Source organism: Phocoena phocoena, chromosome 12 (genome assembly GCF_963924675.1).
Source record: "Phocoena phocoena chromosome 12, mPhoPho1.1, whole genome shotgun sequence".
Lineage (NCBI taxonomy): Eukaryota > Metazoa > Chordata > Mammalia > Artiodactyla > Phocoenidae > Phocoena > Phocoena phocoena.
In genome coordinates, this window is record NC_089230.1 from 14,912,022 (window position 1) to 14,932,343 (window position 20,322).

Below are 20,322 nucleotides of genomic sequence, written 5' to 3' on the forward strand. Positions count from 1 at the left end.
TTCATTTAATATTTGTAATATAATTTGCAACATTAATAAAGAGAAAAATCATGTCATCTCAATAGACGAAGATTACTCAACATATAGTATAACAACTTGACAAATAGCAACAGAAGGCAATTTTCTTAACCTGATAAAAAATATATACTGAAATATTACAGAAAACATATTTAGTGATGAACTATTAAACGTGTTCTCTTGTTGATAAGGAATAACAGTAGGATGCTGGCTACCAACCCTATTTAATACTGCACTGCAACTAGAAACATATGGTTAGTGATGAAAAAAAAGTATCAGGATTGGAAAGGAAGAAACAGAACTGTCATTATTTTCATATATGATTGTCCACACAGAACTCTCTAAAGTATTTACAGCTAAATTAGTACAATTAATAAGAGAATTTTTTAAGTTATGGAGATTTAATATAGAGCATGGTGACTATAGGTAAAAATACTGTATTGCATATTTGAAAGTTGCTAAGAGAGTAGATCTGAAAAGTTCTCATTCCAAGGAAACACATTTTTTTTTAAACTATGTATGGTGACAGATGTTAATGACTTATTGTGGTGATCATTTTACAGTGTATACAAATACTGAACATTATGTTGTATACCTTAAAACTAATATAATGTTGCATGTCAATTATACCTTAAAAAAATTTAGACAGGTCACTGGATATATATATATAAGAATCCAGAAGTAACCTGTGAAACTATTTAAAAATACAAAGCACGTGGGAACAGATCGGTAAAAGGATGTAGAAGTCCTCTGGGCAATAAACTGTAAATGTTTATTAAAATATATTTCAAAAGACCTAAATCAGTGAATATCCCAAGTTCCTAGATATAAAACTGATCTATTGATTTAATGATATTCCAAAAAAAAACCCCAAATCCTAGAAAGATTCTTTATGGGACTTTATGATTAGTTCAAAAATACGTATGGAAGTGAAAAGGACTGATAAAGGCCGGGCACCCATGAAGAAAGAGAACTACCAGGGAGAGCTTGCACTACAGACTTAGTGTAGCACACACACAATTATGTGTAAATAGACCAGTGCAACCAAACGAAGGTCCCAGAAACACACCTACACGTGTATGGAGAATTGATTTATCACAAAGTAGCCTTGAAGATCAGAAAGGTAGGACTAATTAAAATAAATAGTGCTAGGCCAGTTGGTTATTAACACAGAAAAAATAAAATTAGGCCTGGTCATTACACCACACACCAAAAACCAGTAATGAGGGTGATGGTTAATTTTGTGTGTCAGCTTGGGTGATGGGATGCCCAGATATTTGGTCAAACGTTATTCTGGGTATTTCGGTGAGGGTGTTTTTGAATGAGAATAACATTTAAATTGATGGACACTGAGTACAGCAGACTGCCCCCCATCACTTCAATCAGTTGAAGGCCTGCTATAACAAAAAGAAACTGTGCAAGAGAACATTTTCCAGTAGATTGCCTTCAGACTGGGACCGGAATACTGGCTCTCCTGAGTCTCCAGCAGTGGCCCACTCAGTAGATTTTTGGACTTGTCAAGCCTCCATAATTGTGGGAGCCAATTACTTATAACAAATCTTTTTATAATAAATACACATCCTATTGGTTATGGAGAACCCTCCTTAAGAAACTATGTTTAAAGAACTAATTATAAAAGACATGTCTGAATCCAAATGCATTAGTTCTTCCATTGCACCAAGAATGGTCAGCATTTTGGAAGACAGGATATGACTGGGGCTAAAATGGGCAAGTTCAAGGGTCATAGGATTTTCCACTACATAAATTATGTAAAACAACAAGCTGAATAAACATAAGAGGCAGCCGAGGTTATTTGTGTAATGATATCAAAAGGAAGTAGAAATTATAATGGATCAAAAACATTACTGTGGAGTTGTTTCAAGTAAGAAGGAATGACACTGAGGTGGATAATACGGAATACAGGATTAAGAAGATCAAAGTTCATGTATTACTCAATTGTCGAAAACATTTCCTTGACGCAGAGTATGCCGGGCATGAGGAATACACAAATTAGTAAGATATAGTCCTTAATCTCAAGGAATTCAGAGTCGAGTGGGGAGATACACACATAGACATTCATAAAATAATATGATGCAGAAGCACTACTGGGGTCCAGGAGAGGAATGCTGCACTTCATCTGGCTTCCTGATCCCCCCGTTTATTATCCTCCACCCATATCTGTGCCTACTCATCTCGAGCCCTATTACAATCATCACCGGCATGGAAACATGACACTAAGGGGAACTGAAAGAGGTATCAAGGATTAAGGTGAGCAGAAAATGCAACCGTTGTAAAACAGAGCACACACATTAAGATGAACTGAAATAGGATTATAAATCATGTCGTGAGTTTTTATAGGACAGAGACGAGATTGGAGTGTGCAAAAACACTGGACTAGAAGTCCAGAGACCTTGATTCCATGTCTGATTAGTCCCCTAAACAGATGGAGGATACTAAGCAAGACCCAGAATCCTCCAGCACCTCAGTAATTTTATCTTTGTAAAGACTTGAACCAGACTAATTTCTAAGCCCTTTCCAGTATTAAAGCCCTTTGATTTTATAATTTTCAGGGTGCAAGACAGGGAGGGGGAATTTCAAACTTATATAGGTAGAGATCGTTCTTTGAAAACGGAAGTTGATACAGCTTCAGAGTCTGAACTCAATTGGTGTTTTGAACAAAATCAGAACTCTCTAGCACTACTATATTATAATACCTGCCGCGTCAATCTTGCCGTTGATATAATGGTGAAGCTCTAGGCTAAAATGAAGTGCTCAAGCATCTGGTATTAATGAGCGGATTAGGGATTCAGAGGAGGTTTACCCTTCATTCATATTCAGCTCTGAATGCCTGACAAAAGTGGAGAACCTGTATCTCAGACCCAGGCTTGCGATTTGGCTCTCTGCTGGCCTGGTGACATTCCCTAAACACATCAAACCTCAGCTTCCTCATCTGTAAAATGATATAATGTCTGCGTCTCCTAGGACAAAGAATTGCTAAGATGATTAAACAGTGCACATCGTGGTGTTTCATCATGGCAAACTTGTTATTTGTTTATGCTGTATAATTAATCATTGTGTGATATCTGCATACACAGTATACCAATTAAGAAATCAGATTTGGCAGTCTGTGTAATATATCAATAGTATAAGTAATAAAGAAACTCCAAATGATTTTATTTCAAGAATGGTTAATCAGTACAACATTTCTTATTCTCCCTTTGGAAATCCCTAAAAATGAAAAAAAAACAAAAAACAAAAAACTACATCTTTGCTGTGGAAAGGTGAAAACTCCTTTCAGGTGTGTGTGAATTCTATACATGATAAAGTCTTTAAAGATGTTAAAACAGAATTTGTGTTTTCTAAGCAAAGCTCTCTTAGAAATAATCCAGTGCTCTAACAGAGTTATAAAGTGAAATCATAATAAACAGAAACAGAAGGAAAATAGCGCTAGATGAAATCTGATGAGATGTAGCGTCAGTGAACCAAAAAAACTATCCGTACGAACACTGAACAACCTCACCCACAAAAGCAATCACTCTAACCCTTCTGTTCTTCATTCAGGAACCAAAGCCTCTATCCTCCCATTACCACAGGGTTATAAAATGCTGACATAAGTTTCAGTTTAGACTCTTAGAACTAAAGAGCGGTCACATGCTCCTTCCCAAAATATTGCTTAGAAATAACTTTGTGGGTGTTACTAATTACTTGATCGAACTGAACTCTAAGTGCTCTATAATGGTGATTTGTGAAAAAGGAGATATTCTAGAAAACTGCAGCTATGAAGCAGGTTTGGATGTTTCAAAGGTTCAATTCTGCTTCCTTCTGCTTTATTAGAAAGGAAGCACGGTGCTTACACTTGGTCCACCTCCGTGCATCTTCAGAGCCCGCACCGTCGCCACCAGTACCACAACACTGGGCACCAAGCCAGAAGCTCTGCACTTGATGTTGAAGAATTTCTCCATGCCAATATCAGCACCAAAGCCAGCTTCAGTCACTGTGGAGAATCAAGTTTGAAACTTGCTGTTATCTTCTAAAAACAACAGTAGCTTTTGACAATCACTGATGTGGTTCAAATTCAAAGGATGACAAATTTTCCTCCACGTTCAAGGTTACTACACACCACTGCATCCTGTTCATATACAAAGGTAAAAAGACGTTTCCATGGTTTCAGAAAATGTCCTACTTCCTTACATTCCATAAGAAGATGACTCTCTACTCTGCTTCACACCACTGCTCCTTAAGGATTCATTGCCATGGCCAAGATTTTTCTTCCAGTATAGAAGGTCAAGGCAAAGCTTTTCTTAACACAGATGGTATTTTCAACCTTTGAATCAGGTTCCAAAATGTGTCAAAGAACATTGCTAGTATGATTAGTATAGAAGACCTTTCCTTACTCTTTATAAGATACATACAGAATCACTTATTTTTATTCCATCTGGCCATTTCTATTGACGAACAAAACTGAAGTCAGTTGAGCCGTTTAAGGAGGTTGATCGTCAGGCTTGATAATAAGATGGTATCTTTACTTCATAACCACAGAGGACACTCATCTGTAACCATCCTTTCCCCTGCCCCTAAATTGCTAAAAATGTTACTAAGGCAGTTATGGCTATAGCAGGGAGACTATCCAACACTGCCTTCCAAGATAATACTCCTGGGTAAGCAGCAGTATCTCCATACACAAAGCAGAGCTCTGGACCAGCCACATCACCAGCCCCTGGGGGTTTATTAGAAATGCAGACTCTTGGGCTCTATCCCAGAACTATTGAATCAGAACCAGCATTTTGACAAGATCCCTTAGTGAGATGAATGCCCATTAAAATTTGAGAAGCACACTGCTCTAGGGAAGGAATACTATTAATGGATTAGAAATTAAATATTTATGGAATATGCACTACATACTTACAGTACAACCAAGGCCATAATTTATGGCAGAAAGAGGAAGAGGCAGTAAAAAAAATTTACTAAGATAAAATAGAAGCCATTTAACATGTGAATAAATGAGGATATTTGTCGCCAGCATTCACTGAATATACACATTTTAACAAATATTAAGAAAAGAAAAACAGAGAGGGCAGACAGACAGCAGAAGCAAGAACTACAATCCTGCAGCCTGTGGAACAAAAACCACATTCATAGAAAGATAGACAAGATGAAAAGGCAGAGGGCTATGTACCAGATGAAGGAACAAGATAAAAACCCAGAAAAACAACTAAATGAAGTGGAGATAGGCAACCTTCCAGAAAAAGAATTCAGAATAATGACAGTGAAGATGATCCAAGAACTCAGAAAAACAATGGAGGCAAAGATCGAGAAGATGCAAGAAATGTTTAACAAAGACCTAGAAGAACTAAAGAACAAACAAACAGAGATGAACAGTACAATAAGTGAAATGAAAAATACAAGAAGGACTCAATAGAATAACTGAGGCAGAAGAACGGGTAAGTGACCTGGAAGACAGAAGGGTGGAATTCACTGCTGCAGAACAGAATAAAGAAAAAAGAATAAAAAGAAGTGAAGACAGCCTAAGACACCTCTGGGACAACATTAAACACAACAACATTCGCATCACAGGGGTCCCAGAAGGAGAAGAGAGAGACAAAGGACCCGAGAAAATATTTGAAGAGATTATAGTCTAAAACTTCCCTAACATGGGAAAGGAAATAACCACCCAAGTCCAGGAAGCGCAGCGAGTCCCATACAGGATCAACCCAAGGAGAAACACGCTGAGACACACAATAACCAAATTGGCAAAAATTAAAGACAAAGAAAAATTACTGAAAGCAGCAAGGGAAAAACGACAAATAACATACAAGGGAACTCCCATAAGGTTAACAGCTGATTTCTCAGCAGAAACTCTACAAGCCAGAAGGGAGTGGCATGATATACTTAAAGTGATGACAGGGGAAAACCTATAACCAAGATCACCCTGCAAGGATCTCATTCAGATTCGATGGAGAAATCAAAAGCTTTACAGGCAAGCAAAAGCTAAGAGAATTCAGCGCCACCAAACCAGCTCTACAACAAAAGCTAAAGGAACTTCTCTACGAGGGAAACACAAAAGAAGAAAAGGACCTACAAAAACAAACGCAGAACCATTAAGAAAATGGTCATAGGAACATACAGCTCAATAATTACCTTAACGTGAATGGATTAAATGCTCCAACCAAAAGACACAGACTTGCTGAATGGATACAAAAAAAAGACCCATATATACACTGTCTACAAGAGACCCACTTCAGACTTAGGGACACATACAAACTGAAAGTGACGGGATGGAAAAAGATATTCCATGCAAATGGAAATCAAAACAAAGCTGGAGTAGCAATACTCATATCAGATAAAATAGACTTTAAAATAAAGAATGTTACAAGAGGCAAGGAAGCACACTACATAATGATCAAGGGATAAACCCAAGAAGAAGATATAACAATTGTAAATATATATGCATCCAACATAGGAGCACCTCAATACATAAGGCAAACACTAACAGCTGTAAAAGAGGAAATTGACAGTAACACAGTAATAGTGGGGGACATTAACACCTCACTCACACCAATGAACAGATCATCCAAAATGAAAATTAATAAGGAAACACAAGCTTTAAATGTCACAATACACCAGATACATTTAACTGATATGGTACAGGACACTCCATCCAAAAACAGCAGATTACACTTTCTTCTCAAGTGCGCTCCGAACATTCTCCTGGATAGATCACATCTTGTGTCACAAATCAAGCCCCAGTAAATTTAAGAAAATTGAAATCATATCAAGCATCTTTTCTGACCACAACACTAAGAGATTAGAAATGAATTACAGGGGAAAAATGCGTTAAAAACACAAACACATGGAGGCTGAACAATACATTACTAAATAACCAAGTGATCACTGAAGAAATCAAAGAGGAAATCAAAAAATACGTAGACAAATGACAATGAAAACACGAGGATCCAAAACCTATAGGAGGCAGCAAAAGCAGCTCTAAGTGGAAGCTTATAGCTATACAAGCCTACCTCAAGAAACAAGAAACATCTCAAATAAACAATCTATCCTTACACCTAAAGGAACTAGAGAGAGAAGAACAAACAAAACCCAAAGTTAGCAGAGGGAAAGAAAACATAAAGATCAGAGCAGAAATAAATGAAATAGAAACAAAGAAAACAACAGCAAATATCAATAAAACTGAAAGCTGTGTTCTTTGAGAAGATAAACAAAATTGATAAACCATCAGTCAGACTCATCAAGAAAAAGAGGGAGAGGACCAAATCAATAAAATTAAAAATGAAAAAGGAGAAGTTACAACAGATACCACAGAAATACAAAGCATCCTAAGAGACTACTACAAGCAACTCTATGCCAATAAAATGGACAACCTGGAAGGAATGGACAAATTCTTAGAAAGGTATAACCTCCCAAGACTGAACCAGGAAGAAAGAAAATATGAACAGACCAATCACAAGTAACGAAATTGAAATCGTGATTAAACATCTTCCAGCAAACAAAAATCCAGGACCAGATGGCTTCACAGGTGAATTCTATCAAACGTTTAGAGAAAAGCTAACACCCATCCTTCTCAAACTCTTCCAAAAAATTGCAGAGGAAGGAACACACCCCAACTCATTCTAAGAGGCCACCATCACCCTGATACCAAAACCAGAAAAAGATACTACAAAAAAAAAAAATTACAGACCAATATGACTGATGAATATAGATGCAAAAATCCTCAGCAAAATACTAGCAAACAGAATCCAACAACACTTTAAAAGGATCATACACCATGATCAAGTGGGATTTATCCCAGGGATAAAAGGATTCGTCAATATACGCAAATCAATCAATGTGATACACCATATTAACAAATTGAAGAATAAAAACCATATGATCATCTCAATAGATGCAGAAAAAGCTTTTGACAAAATTCAATACCCATTTATGATAAAAACTCTCCAGAAAGTGGGCATAGACGGAACCTACCTCGACATAATAAAGGCCATATAGGACAAACCCACAGCAAACATCATGCTGAATGGTGAAACACTGAAAGCATTTCCTCTAAGATCAGGAACACGACAAGGATGTCCACTCTTACCACTATTATTCAACATAGTTTTGGAAGTCCTAGCCACAGCAATCAGAGAAGCGAAAGAAAAATAAGGAAACCAAATTAAAAAAGAAGAAGTAAAACTCTCACTGTTTGCAGATGACGTGGTACTATACATAGAGAATCCTAAAAATGCCATCAGAAAATTACTACAGCTAATCAACGATTTTGGTAAAGTTGCAGGATACAAAATTAATGCACAGAAATCTCTTGCATTCCTATATACTAATGATGAAAAATCTGAAAGAGAAATTAAGGAAACGCTCCCATTTACCACTGCAACAAAAAGAATAAAATACCTAGGAATAAACCTACCTAGGGAGACAAAAGACCTGTATGCAGAAAACTGTAAGACACTGATGAAAGAAATTAAAGATGATACCAACAGATGGAGAGATATACCATGTTCTTGGATTGGAAGAATCAATACTGTGAAAATGAGGGCTTCCCTGGTGGCACGGTGGTTCGGAGTCCGCCTGCTGAGGCAGGGGACACAGGTTTGTGCCCCGGTCTGGGAAGATCCCACATGCCGCCGAGTGGCTAGGCCTGTGAGCCATGGCCGCTGGGCCTGCACGTCGGAGCCTGTGCTCCGCAACGGGGGAGGCCACAACAGCGAGAGGCCCATGTACCACAAAAAAAAAAAAAAAAAAAAAATATATATATATATATATACTGTGAAAATGACTATACTACTCAAAGCAATCTATAGATTTAACACAATCCCTATCAAATTACCAATGGCATGTTTTACAGAACTAGAACAAAAAATCTTAAAATTTGTACAGTGACACAATAGACCCTGAATAGGCAAAGCAGTCTTGACGGGAAAAAACGGAGCTGGAGGAATCAGACTCGCTGACTTCAGACTATACTACAAAGCTACAGTAATCAAGACAATATGGTACTGGCACAAAAACAGAAACATCTATCAATGAAACAAGATAGAAAGCCCAGAGAGAAACCCACGCACCTACGGTCAACTGATGACAAAGGAGGCAAGGATATACAATGGAGAAAAGACAGTCTCTTCAATAAGTGGTGCTGGGAAAACTGGACGGCTACATATAAAAGAATGAAATTAGAACACTCCCTAACACCATACACAAAAATAAATTCAAAATGGATTAGAGACCTAAATGTAAGTCCGGAGAGTATAAAACTCTTAGAGGAAAACACAGGAAGAACATTCTTTGACATAAATCACAGCAAGATCTTTTTTGATCCATCTCCTAGAGTAATGGAAATAAAAACAAAAATAAACAATTGGGACCTAATGAAACTTAAATGCTTTTGCACAGCAATGAAAACCATAAACAAGATGAAAAGACAACCCTCAAAATGGGAGAAAATATCTGCAAACGAATCAACAAAGAATTAATCTCCAAAATATATAAATAGCTCATACAGCTCAATATTAAAGAAACACACAACCCAATCCAAAAATGGGCAAAAGACCTAAATAGACATTTCTCCAAAGAAGACATACAGATGGCCAAGAAGCACATGAAAAGCTGCTCAACATCACTAATTATTAGAGCAATGTAAATCAAAACTACAATGAGGTATCGCCTCACACCAGTTAGAATGGGCATCATCAGAAAATCTACAAACAACAAATGCTGGAGGGGGTGTGGAGCAAAGGGAACCCTCTTGCATTGCGGGTGGGTATGTAAATTGATACAGCCACTATGGAGAACAGTATAAAACTAAAAACAGAATTACCATATGACCTAAGAATCCCACTACTGGGCATATACCCAGAGAAAACCATAACTCAAAAAACACATGCACCTCAATGTTCACTGCAGCACAATTTACAATAGCCAGGTCATGGAAGTAACCTAAATGCCCATCGACAGACGAACGGATAAAGATGTGGTACGTATATACAATGGAATATTACTCAGCCATAAAAAGGAATGAAATTGGGTCATTTGTAGAGATGTGGGTGGATCTAGAGACTGTCATACAGAGTGAAGTAAGTCAGAAAGAGAAAAACAAATATCGCATATTAACACATATATGTGGAACCTAGAAAAATGGTACAGGTGAACTGGTTTGCAGGACAGAAGTTGAGACACAGATGTAGAGAACAAAAGTATGGACACCAAGGGGGGAAAGCCGCAGGGGGGGTGGGGATGGTGGTGTGATGAATTGGGCGATTGGGATTGGCATGTGTACACTGATGTGTATAAAACTGATGACTAATAAGAATATGCCACATAAAAAAATAAATAACATTCAAAAGAAAAGAAAAGAAAAATAAAACATTACCCATAATTTCAGACTCTTTTTGACTTTTTTAGTCAAGTAGTTGTCCTAATTCTTTATAGTTTCCTTTTATTTATTTATTAAAAAAATTTTTTTTGCGGTATGCGGGCCTCTCACTGCTGTGGCCTCTCCTGTTGCAGAGCACAGGCTCCGGACGCATGGGCCCAGCCGCTCTGCGGCATGTGGGATCCTCCCAAACCAGGGCACGAACCCGTGTCCCCTGCATCGGCAGGTGGACTCTCAACCACTGTGCCACCAGGGAAGCCCGATGGTTTCCTTTTAGTACCTCATATTCCTATATAATTTTTAACGAATAGGTAGAATTTTGTAGTCTGCTCTTTTACTTTAAAATTATCAGGGTTTTCTTGCTGTACTACAAACTTCCAAAAATTATAAGTGGCAACTTATAATTTTGTTGTTGATGTACTGAGATTTGCAAAATTGTTCCCCCTGTTATTAGATGTTTGGGTTGTTTCCAATATCAACAATGTTGCAAAATAGCTGTGCATATGGGCTTTAACCTCTTTGAAATTATATTCTTGGAATAAATTCCCAAGGGTGAGAGTATGGTGCCAGAGGGTATAAAATTTTTTTATGACTGTTGATATGCTTTTGACAAGTTGAAAAACATTCCTTTGAAAGTATTCAATTTGGAATGAACATAGCTACAAGTCATTTTCCTCCCCTTTACTACATTTCCTTTGAACAAGCGATATAGCTATGTTATGATATTTTAAAAACTGTTTAATGTTACCCTATAGTTAGAAGTAGACTATTATGTACATTTCACATAATGGGGTTTGATCAAGTGATCTCTAGTCTTTCCAACCTGATGCACATGTCCACTTGAAGCTTCCCTATTACACTGTAAACTCCATGAGGATAGGGACCATGTCTGTTAACACTGCAAGGCACATAGTAGGCACTGAATTAACGTATATACCTCCAAACCAAACAAGAGGGAGTAGAAAGTTTCAAAACACTTGTTTTATTGTGTTATTAATATATTAATAACACGTTTTATTTATAAACGTGTAATTCCCTTGCAAAAGTTGCATGCTCAAATTCTCTTTAAAAAACCTGAACTCGTCCCTTCCTCAGCCTTCACATATAGTTACCAAGTTCTCCTACCTTCATCAGCTCAGTGCTGCCAAAGGAAAAACTCCGAAGATCCCTAACATAAAACCAAAGGCCACCCTAATGTAACTACCTTCACTTTCCTCACCCTCTGCCTCAAATTTCGTGTTTCAGTAATACCACTTCCAGGAGAGCCCACACGAAGCATGTGATTTGTCATCCTCACCACTCTTCTCCCATCTGGAATGTTCTTCTCTCCCCTCTCCCTTAAAGCCTTAGCTCAGATGTCTCATTTCCTGGAAGCTCGCTCTGAACTTCTCAGGCAGAGGAAGCTACCCCTTCTGCCCCTCCTAGCCCTCTGGTTTGTTGCTCCACGGAGCCCACATCCATCTCTGCATGTAGCATCCTAATTAGACGTATGTGTCATCTGCCATGTGGAGGGCCGGGGCCATATCTCATTCACCTTTGTATCTATAGTACCAAGTGCAAAAAAAAAATGAGTGAATTAACAAAGAAAAGAAGAAACTATCAGAGAGGGAGTCAGCTATTATTCAACAGGGAAAGGTAGATAGACATATACATAAACTAGAATTTAAACAATTAATAGTTTTCTTACAGCTCCCTATCGTATCTTTTGTTTCTTAAAATACCAAAACCATTTTAATAAGAGCTATAAAGGTCATATCTGAAACAGATAGACCACCTCAAATGTCTACATAAGCTAGACAAGATTAATTTCATGTTGGGAGGGAGGAAGCACAGTAACAAAGAGAACTTCAGTTAGGGAAGGAAACAGGATGCAGTAATAAAGGTCTGGGACTGTGGCTTCCAAATGCAAGGGAAATATGGAGGCAAACAATATGAAGAAAACAGGAGGAAGTGCCAGATTCTTATCCGTTGAAAACTGTTTGGAAATACTGCATGTATTTTTATTTGCTTTCAAATATCAGACTGCTAAGGAAAACAGAAGGTATGCTGGTGGGTCAGTAATTCCAAAAGTAAGGACCACTTAATACGGTGTCATCAACAAGAACTAACTTCAACATGGACACCGTGCAGTGCTGTGTGTCTGTGTCTTAGTCCCACGGGCAAGGGGGACAGTGTCTGGTTGTGATAAGGGGGCAAGTTCCATTTCCTAGGCAAATCCTGGGACTGGTCGACATCGAAAACCCGTAAGTTAAGTTTTCCTAGTGACCTGAAATAAGCAATTTATTCCCTTACCGTCTTTGCTGCTCTCTATAAATTGTGAACCAGATAAGGAAGAAGGAATTATTCCATGTGGACTGTAGTATAGACTTGGTCTTGAGTCACGAAGCAAGTACGTTTACTATGATTCAGCAATCCTGAAGAGCACATAATGTAGACTTCTGCAAGCTGCACGTTTTAAAAGGTTTGCGAGAAACTGCCCGTGCCATGAGAATTATTTGTCTTGGTAATCTCATGCTTTTGGCGGGGGCGGGGGCAGGGGCGAGGGGGTTGTTTACAGCTATTCAACTTACAGCGTGAATGGAAACAGGAAATGCTGACTGATACTCTGTGTGAGCACAGAAGCTCGTAGATAGGGATTCTGTAGCCTGGCTTGACTCAAACTTCAAAACCCATAATCTGCTCAGAAAGGAACTGTCAGTGGGTCTGCTCTGGGAAGGGACTATTCGGACAAATACTCTTAGTAACCTGCACAGGAAACAGAGCTCTGGGTAAAAACCAATACTGGACAACTGGGTGGCTGGCTCTCTATGCTGATCTGCTAGGAAACCCCGAGTCCCATGGTACAAACTGAACAGAAACAATAACAACAAAAAAGCCACTACTGACAGGCACACTTGCTATCTATGAAATTCTTCAATAAGGCAGAGAGAATGATTTTTATATTGAAGTTATTCTATCACATCCCCAACTTGCTATACACAGAGAAGTTGCAGTGATGATTAGGACTCAGATTTTAGAGTAATCACTGATCTGCTACCCTAAAAAAAAAAAAAGGCATTAACGTCATGACATCATAGGCAGGCCCTATAAGCCATGGGTTCATAAAATTCTAGAGCTATGAGGGACCTTTAGGGATAACATACTCTAACCTCTTCAGGGCTCCTATGTGCCAGGTAAGCTCCCTTCTTGAGATAACAATGAAGAACCTGCTATGCTGTCTCAGGTCCCTCTGATGCCTGGCCCAGAGCGCTCCTTTCTATATTACATACTCTCTGCCATTCTGCCCAAAAGCACTCTTGATTAAACATATACACCCCAGGATCTAGGAAAAACCTTTGTTTCTTCTCATTAAGTAATTACTGAACCTCTATGACCCTGCCAGGCATCTAAGCATTTCTCAATGTGCCCCTGCTTTCACTTAGTGAGCAAACAGGGCTGCCAGCACATTTTTAACAAGACAAAGATGAGAAAGATTCATTCATTACCTAATAACAAAGGAACATCTTTCTAACCTTTCTTTTCATTGTTTTCCTGCTTGAATTCCCTTTGGTACTTTAAAATGTTTATTTATCTATCAGTATGTAGGCAAATTGGAATCAACTCTCTCTCACGATTACTTCTGGATGATCTCATGGGTTAGTACGTTTACTGAACCCATTTCTATGGAATCACAATCTTAAGTGCAGTTCAGTCGTTCTCAACTGGGGACATCTGTCAATATCTGGAGTCACTTTTGGTTATCGTAACTGGCATCTAGTAAGTAGGAGCCAGGGATGCTGCTAAACACCCTAGAATGCAGAGGACAGCCGCACACCTGCTTAAAAACAACAACAACAAAAATACCCACCTAGAATTATCTACCCAAAATGCCCAAAGAGGTAGACACCCTGCTCTAGTTCAAGCAGGACAAAGGAGCCTTGTACTTTCTAGACCCTCTTCCTGAGAACGCTACAAATGCATTTTCTGCATCGGAACAAAACACTGTACAAGATTATGTTAACAAGAACCGTATGTCCCACGAGACCCTGAAATATGAGTGAAAACTCCACTCAGCAACGTCTGATGCGCTGTGTCAACGATGTGTTTACTACAACACGGCAGTTCCCGGTGATGAGAAGTAGTGTCTCACAGGTGACTGATGCACCAACTTCGTAAGGAAGCGAGGAATACAGGACAACACGGGTGATGGCAATGATCTGTCCTACTACTAAGAACAAACATATATGATGGGGAAAAGCTATTCAAATAGAAACTGGGGCTTGGGGAGAGGCACAGACGTTGACATTTACTGACATGCCTGTGTGCCCGGCAATGCACTAGACATTCTCCAGCTCATTTCACTTTTTATCGCCTTCATCCTCTGCTTACAGATTATGAAGTTAAAGATGTAAAAGTTTAAATGATTTTTCCCCAAGATCAAACAGTGAGAAGGCGATAGAGCTTGGATGGAAATCATGGTCCATCTGACTGCAGGCTAGGCCCCTACTCCATCCTGCCCTGTCCATGTATAACTGCAGCATTTCTTTAACTCAGCCGCTTGGCAAGGTGTGTACCAAGATGTAAATCTCAACACCTTATACTTCAATAGTAATTTGATATCTAAGATGTAGCTCTAGATTCTTTTCCTGAACCCCAGACTTGTTTTCTAATTGCAATGTGGCCCTGCTGTGATAAAAGAAAGTAATCTGCAGTCTTCTCCTCTATTATATTTCTTCCCTCCCTTCCTTCCCCTCTCTCCCTCCTTCCTTCCTCTCTCTCTCTCTCTCTCTCTCTCTCAATTCAGAAAGTTCTTTTCTCTCTTAGAGCAATTCATTTAGGGATAATGAACCTCACCCTTTCCCAGTCCTCAGCCTACAGTGCTGAGTTCTGGGCAGTGGCGGGCAGTATACTGGTGAAAAAGAAAGAGCTGCCAAGGACCAGCTCCATCTGGGTTTGGTATCCAACATCAGCAGAAACAGGTCACAGGTAGAGAACACTTGCTCTGCAATCTGGCCTCCTGAGAACCAGATGGTATTCTGGGAGTCAGCGGGTATTTCACCACCTTTCACTGGATGAGTCAGATCCCAAGATGGGTCTTCCCAGCCTCCTCCAAGCCAGGCGTCCACCCTCCAGCACTGGCTGGGGAAATGACCAGCCCCCCAACTCTCTTGTTTGGGTTTTCCTTTCCAAATTGCACACCACGGTGGGAGAAAAGGCAACAAATGCTTCAGATCTGAAATTCTCGTTTTTGCTTTTACACTGGGGAAAACCCTCCTTAGGCTCTGGGATAGACTGAGGCACCGAGAGTTGTCCCTGAGTTTCTGGCTACTTGAGACACCTGAATATTGTCACTATCATAGCAAACTGAACTTCCACCTTGCTGTGTCACTAAGGGTTTATTCCATGTGTACTCAGAAGATTAGAATTTTCAGATTTCACAGCCACTTTATAATGGTAATAATTTTTCTCTCCACGATACACGCAACCAACATACATATCAAATACACAACATAGTGAATCCCCATTACTTTGGGACATGAACTTGAATTTATGGACTGTTAGAGGGCTCACAGAAGAACTAGCCTTTGCAATCAGTTTAGCTCAAAATAGGTTGAGATAAGAAGTATGTCTGCACAGGGCAGATTTTGCTAACTTAATCCTCAAAAGAATTTCTAGTAAACAGAGGGAGAAATAAAACCGTAGCTTTCATTCAGTTAGCACTTAACTTTGTCACGACAAATCAGAAATGAAAACAAAACCTTTGTACAGGAGGAAGTAAGGTAGATGCCGGACTAGGCTTCATTCTGAAGCACTGTGGGCTATAATTCCTGAAAAATGCTAAAGGAATGGAAACTGGACTCTTCAAACTGCCTTTTTCTACCCTATGTAAACATGTCTACTCCACTGCAGCTGTCTACAGATAAACTCAGGGCAAGTGGAGTTCAGAGTCACAGAAGCACATAAACTCTGAATCGCAGCTCAAGGTAGGCTGCTGGCCTTCGAGGATTTTAATTATTTTTTCATTGACTAGAAGGAGACTAAGTAAACCAGGATGAATCAATAAATGACAGGGGAAGCTCTGTATTATTACTACAGCTGGAAAAAAAAGTGTGGGGGGACTTGATTTAGAACGTATTAATTTTAAGGATCCAACTTAAGACTATGAAATTCTACAAAAAAATGAAATCCTTTCTGCTCTTTCGGACTTGTCTTTGCTCTTAGGTTTTTTTTTCTTTTTTTAAAAAATTTATTTATTTTTGGCTGTTTTGGGTCTTCGTTTCTGGGCAAGGGCTTTCTCTAGTTGCGGCGAGCGGGGGCCACTCTTCATCGCGGTGCGTGGGCCTCTCACTGTCGCGGCCTCTCTTGTTGCGGAGCACAGGCTCCAGAAGCGCAGGCTCAGTAGTTGTGGCGCACGGGCCTAGTGGCTCTGCGGCACGTGGGATCTTCCCATACCAGGGCTCGAACCCGTGTCCCCTGCATTGGCAGGCAGACTCTCAACCAGTGCACCACCAGGGAAGCCCCCCTGCTCTTCGGTTTTATTAAATGTCTTAGGGTCAAATTTTCATCAAGTATACAGATTCAACTGGGCACAGGAAAAAGAAACCAATTAAAAAAGAAAAAAAATATTAATATTCACACGCGCCTTTCCTCTTTCTTACCTTTTTGGTGATGGCAGTGCTTACACAAATTAGGGGAAGTTTGGTAGTCGTACAGAGGCATGAGACGGTTACAGGGGATTTATTAGGAGAAAAAGAAAGAGAAGATAAGGAAAGTATAAAAAGGACATAGGTCCATATGAACTATCTGTTTTTGGTAGTAATAAAAACTTCAAAAATACCAGTAATGCCACTTAGATGTACTTTGGTATCAGGATCCAGAATCCTTCTTCCAGAGAATTAATTAGGTACAGACACTGGTTCCTGTTATTTGAACCCATCGTTATACATCTTGTTTTGTAAAATGGTTTTGACCAAAGTGATATTTGATTTTGAAAAAAATGTTTAGATGAAAATTAAATTATACATGTTACTTTTTACCTCCTCTATAAAAATCCAACTGAATTAAATTCATAAATTCATTACCCAAAGCTGCCAACTGCTTGTACAGATCATGAGCACCTGTACAATGCCATGGCTTCGACCAGGGTTTTAACCCTTCCATTTTTAGCCAACTGTGGTACCCCAAAGTTCTGGCTAAGGGCCTGGATTTTGGGTGACTGCTTGGGGCAGAGCTGTTCTCTTGCAGCTCCTGAAAGCCGGACACTAGGAAAATAACTTGAAACAAATTCTGAAAGTCTCTGCTAACAACATGCCTTGATTGAAAGTAATGGAAAGATGAAATAGAACATTTTTCATCGAGCAGTTGATGAAAACCAAGCCAAGGAGGAAAAAAGCATAAATGTCAAAAGGTAAATACGTTTAATCTCAAAGGTTCCCAGGGGAAAAAAACAACATCCAAAAAACTACATTAGCTTCTTCTGTGACTGCAAGAAACCCAGCAAGAGAAACCAAGATTCCTGAGTTTGGAAACAAATTAAATCTACCAACATTCCTAGTATGACAACTTCTATTATAGAAAAAGAAACTAAGATGGAAGGAAAACATTCTAAACTTGAAAGCTGGAAGATTCTACAACGTATTTAACTAAATAAAAGCAGGCAGGGCAGGAATTTTTGAACTGAAGGTAGAGACCCATTAGTGTTTTACATAATCAATTTACTGGGTTGCAACAAGAATTTTAAAAAAAAGAAGAAATAGGATAGGAAATATTAGGATACATGACATATGATAAGAGAAAGTAGTCTTGTTTCATAAGACATTGATTCCATTTTTGCACACGTGTGTGCATGTGTGCACATGCATTTTGTGATATAAAGTGTACTTTATGCTCTGGGTTTCAGTCAAAACATTCAAGAGCCACTGGCCCAGACTCTGCAGATTTCTTATCGAGGAAGGGAGACAGACCGGCTGGTTTTACAGTCATGTCTAGCCCCACTGGTTTCTCACAAGATCGATTTAATGATTATCCAGACCTGGTCCCGCTCTGCTCAGCACTGGGACAAACGGCACAGGTAGCTCAAAGGAATGACGACCCTAACCTCAGTGTTATCAGCCATTACCAGTACATTTAGGGGCACAGATGCAATGTTACCCTCACTGATCCAGTGGCTCTTCTGGGCAGAAATGGTCTCCATGGTCCTTCTTTCCATGTTCTCTTCAGTGTGTCTGACCTGGTCACTAGCAATAGACAAGCCCCTCTGCCTGTCCAGTGGTTCAAGGTCTTGAAAGGATTCGATTTAACAGAACAAATGAGGACTCACTGAAAAGGCCAGTAATTCCTACTTGCAAGTCTAAAAAACTCAAAGTAAAGATAATTGCCCCGAAAGGAGGGATGAGCATATTTTTTCCTTGGCTTATTTAAAAAATAATCCTTTCCATCTATAAAATGATATATATGAGTAGAAACTGATTACTGGAAAATCTGATGTGAAGGAGAAAACATATCAGGCACTTTTAACCATTTTTGCTGTTATTTATGTCCTTGAATCTCTCTGTACTGTTGACCACGGAACATGTCCTTGAGATGTCCAAGTAAACACAGTTTATAAGGGAAAGGTAACAAAGGGTCAGGAATAATTCTCATGTTCCCACCTCTGCACCTCTACCCCATCCCTATGTGCAGAAGGAGTTGATACTAAAGTTTGGTATCATTCTTATTTTGTATAAACGAAGAAAAAACCCTCATTTGCCACCCCTGTTTCTTTCTCCTGCTCTAGGTATGTCCCCAGACTGGCCTTATATCTAGAAGTGGGGTCCAACTTGGGTTAAGTACCAATAATAGAAATATGATTATCTGTATCACACAAGAAAAAACTGATCTTTGATTTACTTAAGAATGAAAGTGGGCCTGTCAGTTTGGCTGACTTAGAAGGTAATCCTAAGCATGTTTGTGTAGAGAAGTCAAAGAAGTCAAAGGTCTCCTCTCTCTAAACCCTGGCAGATATTGTCACACACACACACACACACACACACACACACACACACGCACAAAAGAGAGAGAGAGTGAGGTATAGTGACATGGATGACTTGGCATTAACTTGATTCTGAGTCTGGGAAAACCTCTTGAACTATGTCATGCTAACCTCACCTTTCTATTTAAAGGAGCCCATACAGAATCAGAAAATGTCGTAGCTTCTCTTGCAGCTAGGTATGGCTATGAGACCAAGGTTGTTAATGAGATGTAAACAGAAGTGTTGTATGACTTCCAGTAAGGCTCTAGAAAAGGTGATATGCCTTTCATTCTCCTTCCTGCTGGCTGGGTTACAGATGTGATGGCTGGGGCCTGTGCAACCATCCTGGGCTACTAGGCACACCCTGATGACTGAGTAGATGACATACCAGTCGAGACTGTCTACCCTGGATTTCTTTTCCATGGCAGAGAAATAAACTTATATTTGCTTTGGGCCACTTTCTTCACTATTGCTGTTATGTGTGGGTGAACCTAATCCTAGCTGATTCCTTTGTGAAAATAAAGCCTACTTAGAAACGTGATAGCATTTTTCATTTCTGTCATTTCAGTTTGCACATAATTTGAATGTTATGCAGTGTTTTCTTTCTCTGCACAACAGTAACTCTGGGACTAAAGACAAGGTTACATTTCTAATTTAGAGAAGATGTGAGATTTACTCAAAGTTTTGCTGATGAAAAAGTTAAAATTTCTGAGGCTGAGAGTGGCTGTAACTCTTTGATAGATGCCTCAAAGCTATGTCACTGAAGGTAAGTGAGAGAGGGTCTAATCGAAAGCTCCAGACACAGATTTAAATCAAGACAGCAGAAACCGGTACGTCAGTTTGCGGTAGAAGAGGACACACTGTAGGTCTCAAGAGGGTTTCCTGTTCATCTGACTTTAAGAACTGTTCCCACTCTAAATTCTATCTCCTCTGT

The 20,322-nt window shown here is 39.3% G+C and overlaps 1 protein-coding gene across 1 annotated transcript in view; it reads right to left on the bottom strand.

Moving 5' to 3' along the window:
- The window catches only part of MTHFD1L (methylenetetrahydrofolate dehydrogenase (NADP+ dependent) 1 like), a 195,346-nt gene that overhangs the window by 78,069 nt on the left and 96,955 nt on the right, over positions 1 to 20,322 (bottom strand). The window contains exon 21 of the mRNA XM_065889148.1: positions 3,873 to 4,012. Coding sequence (XP_065745220.1) covers positions 3,873 to 4,012 — 140 coding nt within the window. The remainder of the gene's footprint in view (positions 1 to 3,872; positions 4,013 to 20,322) is intronic.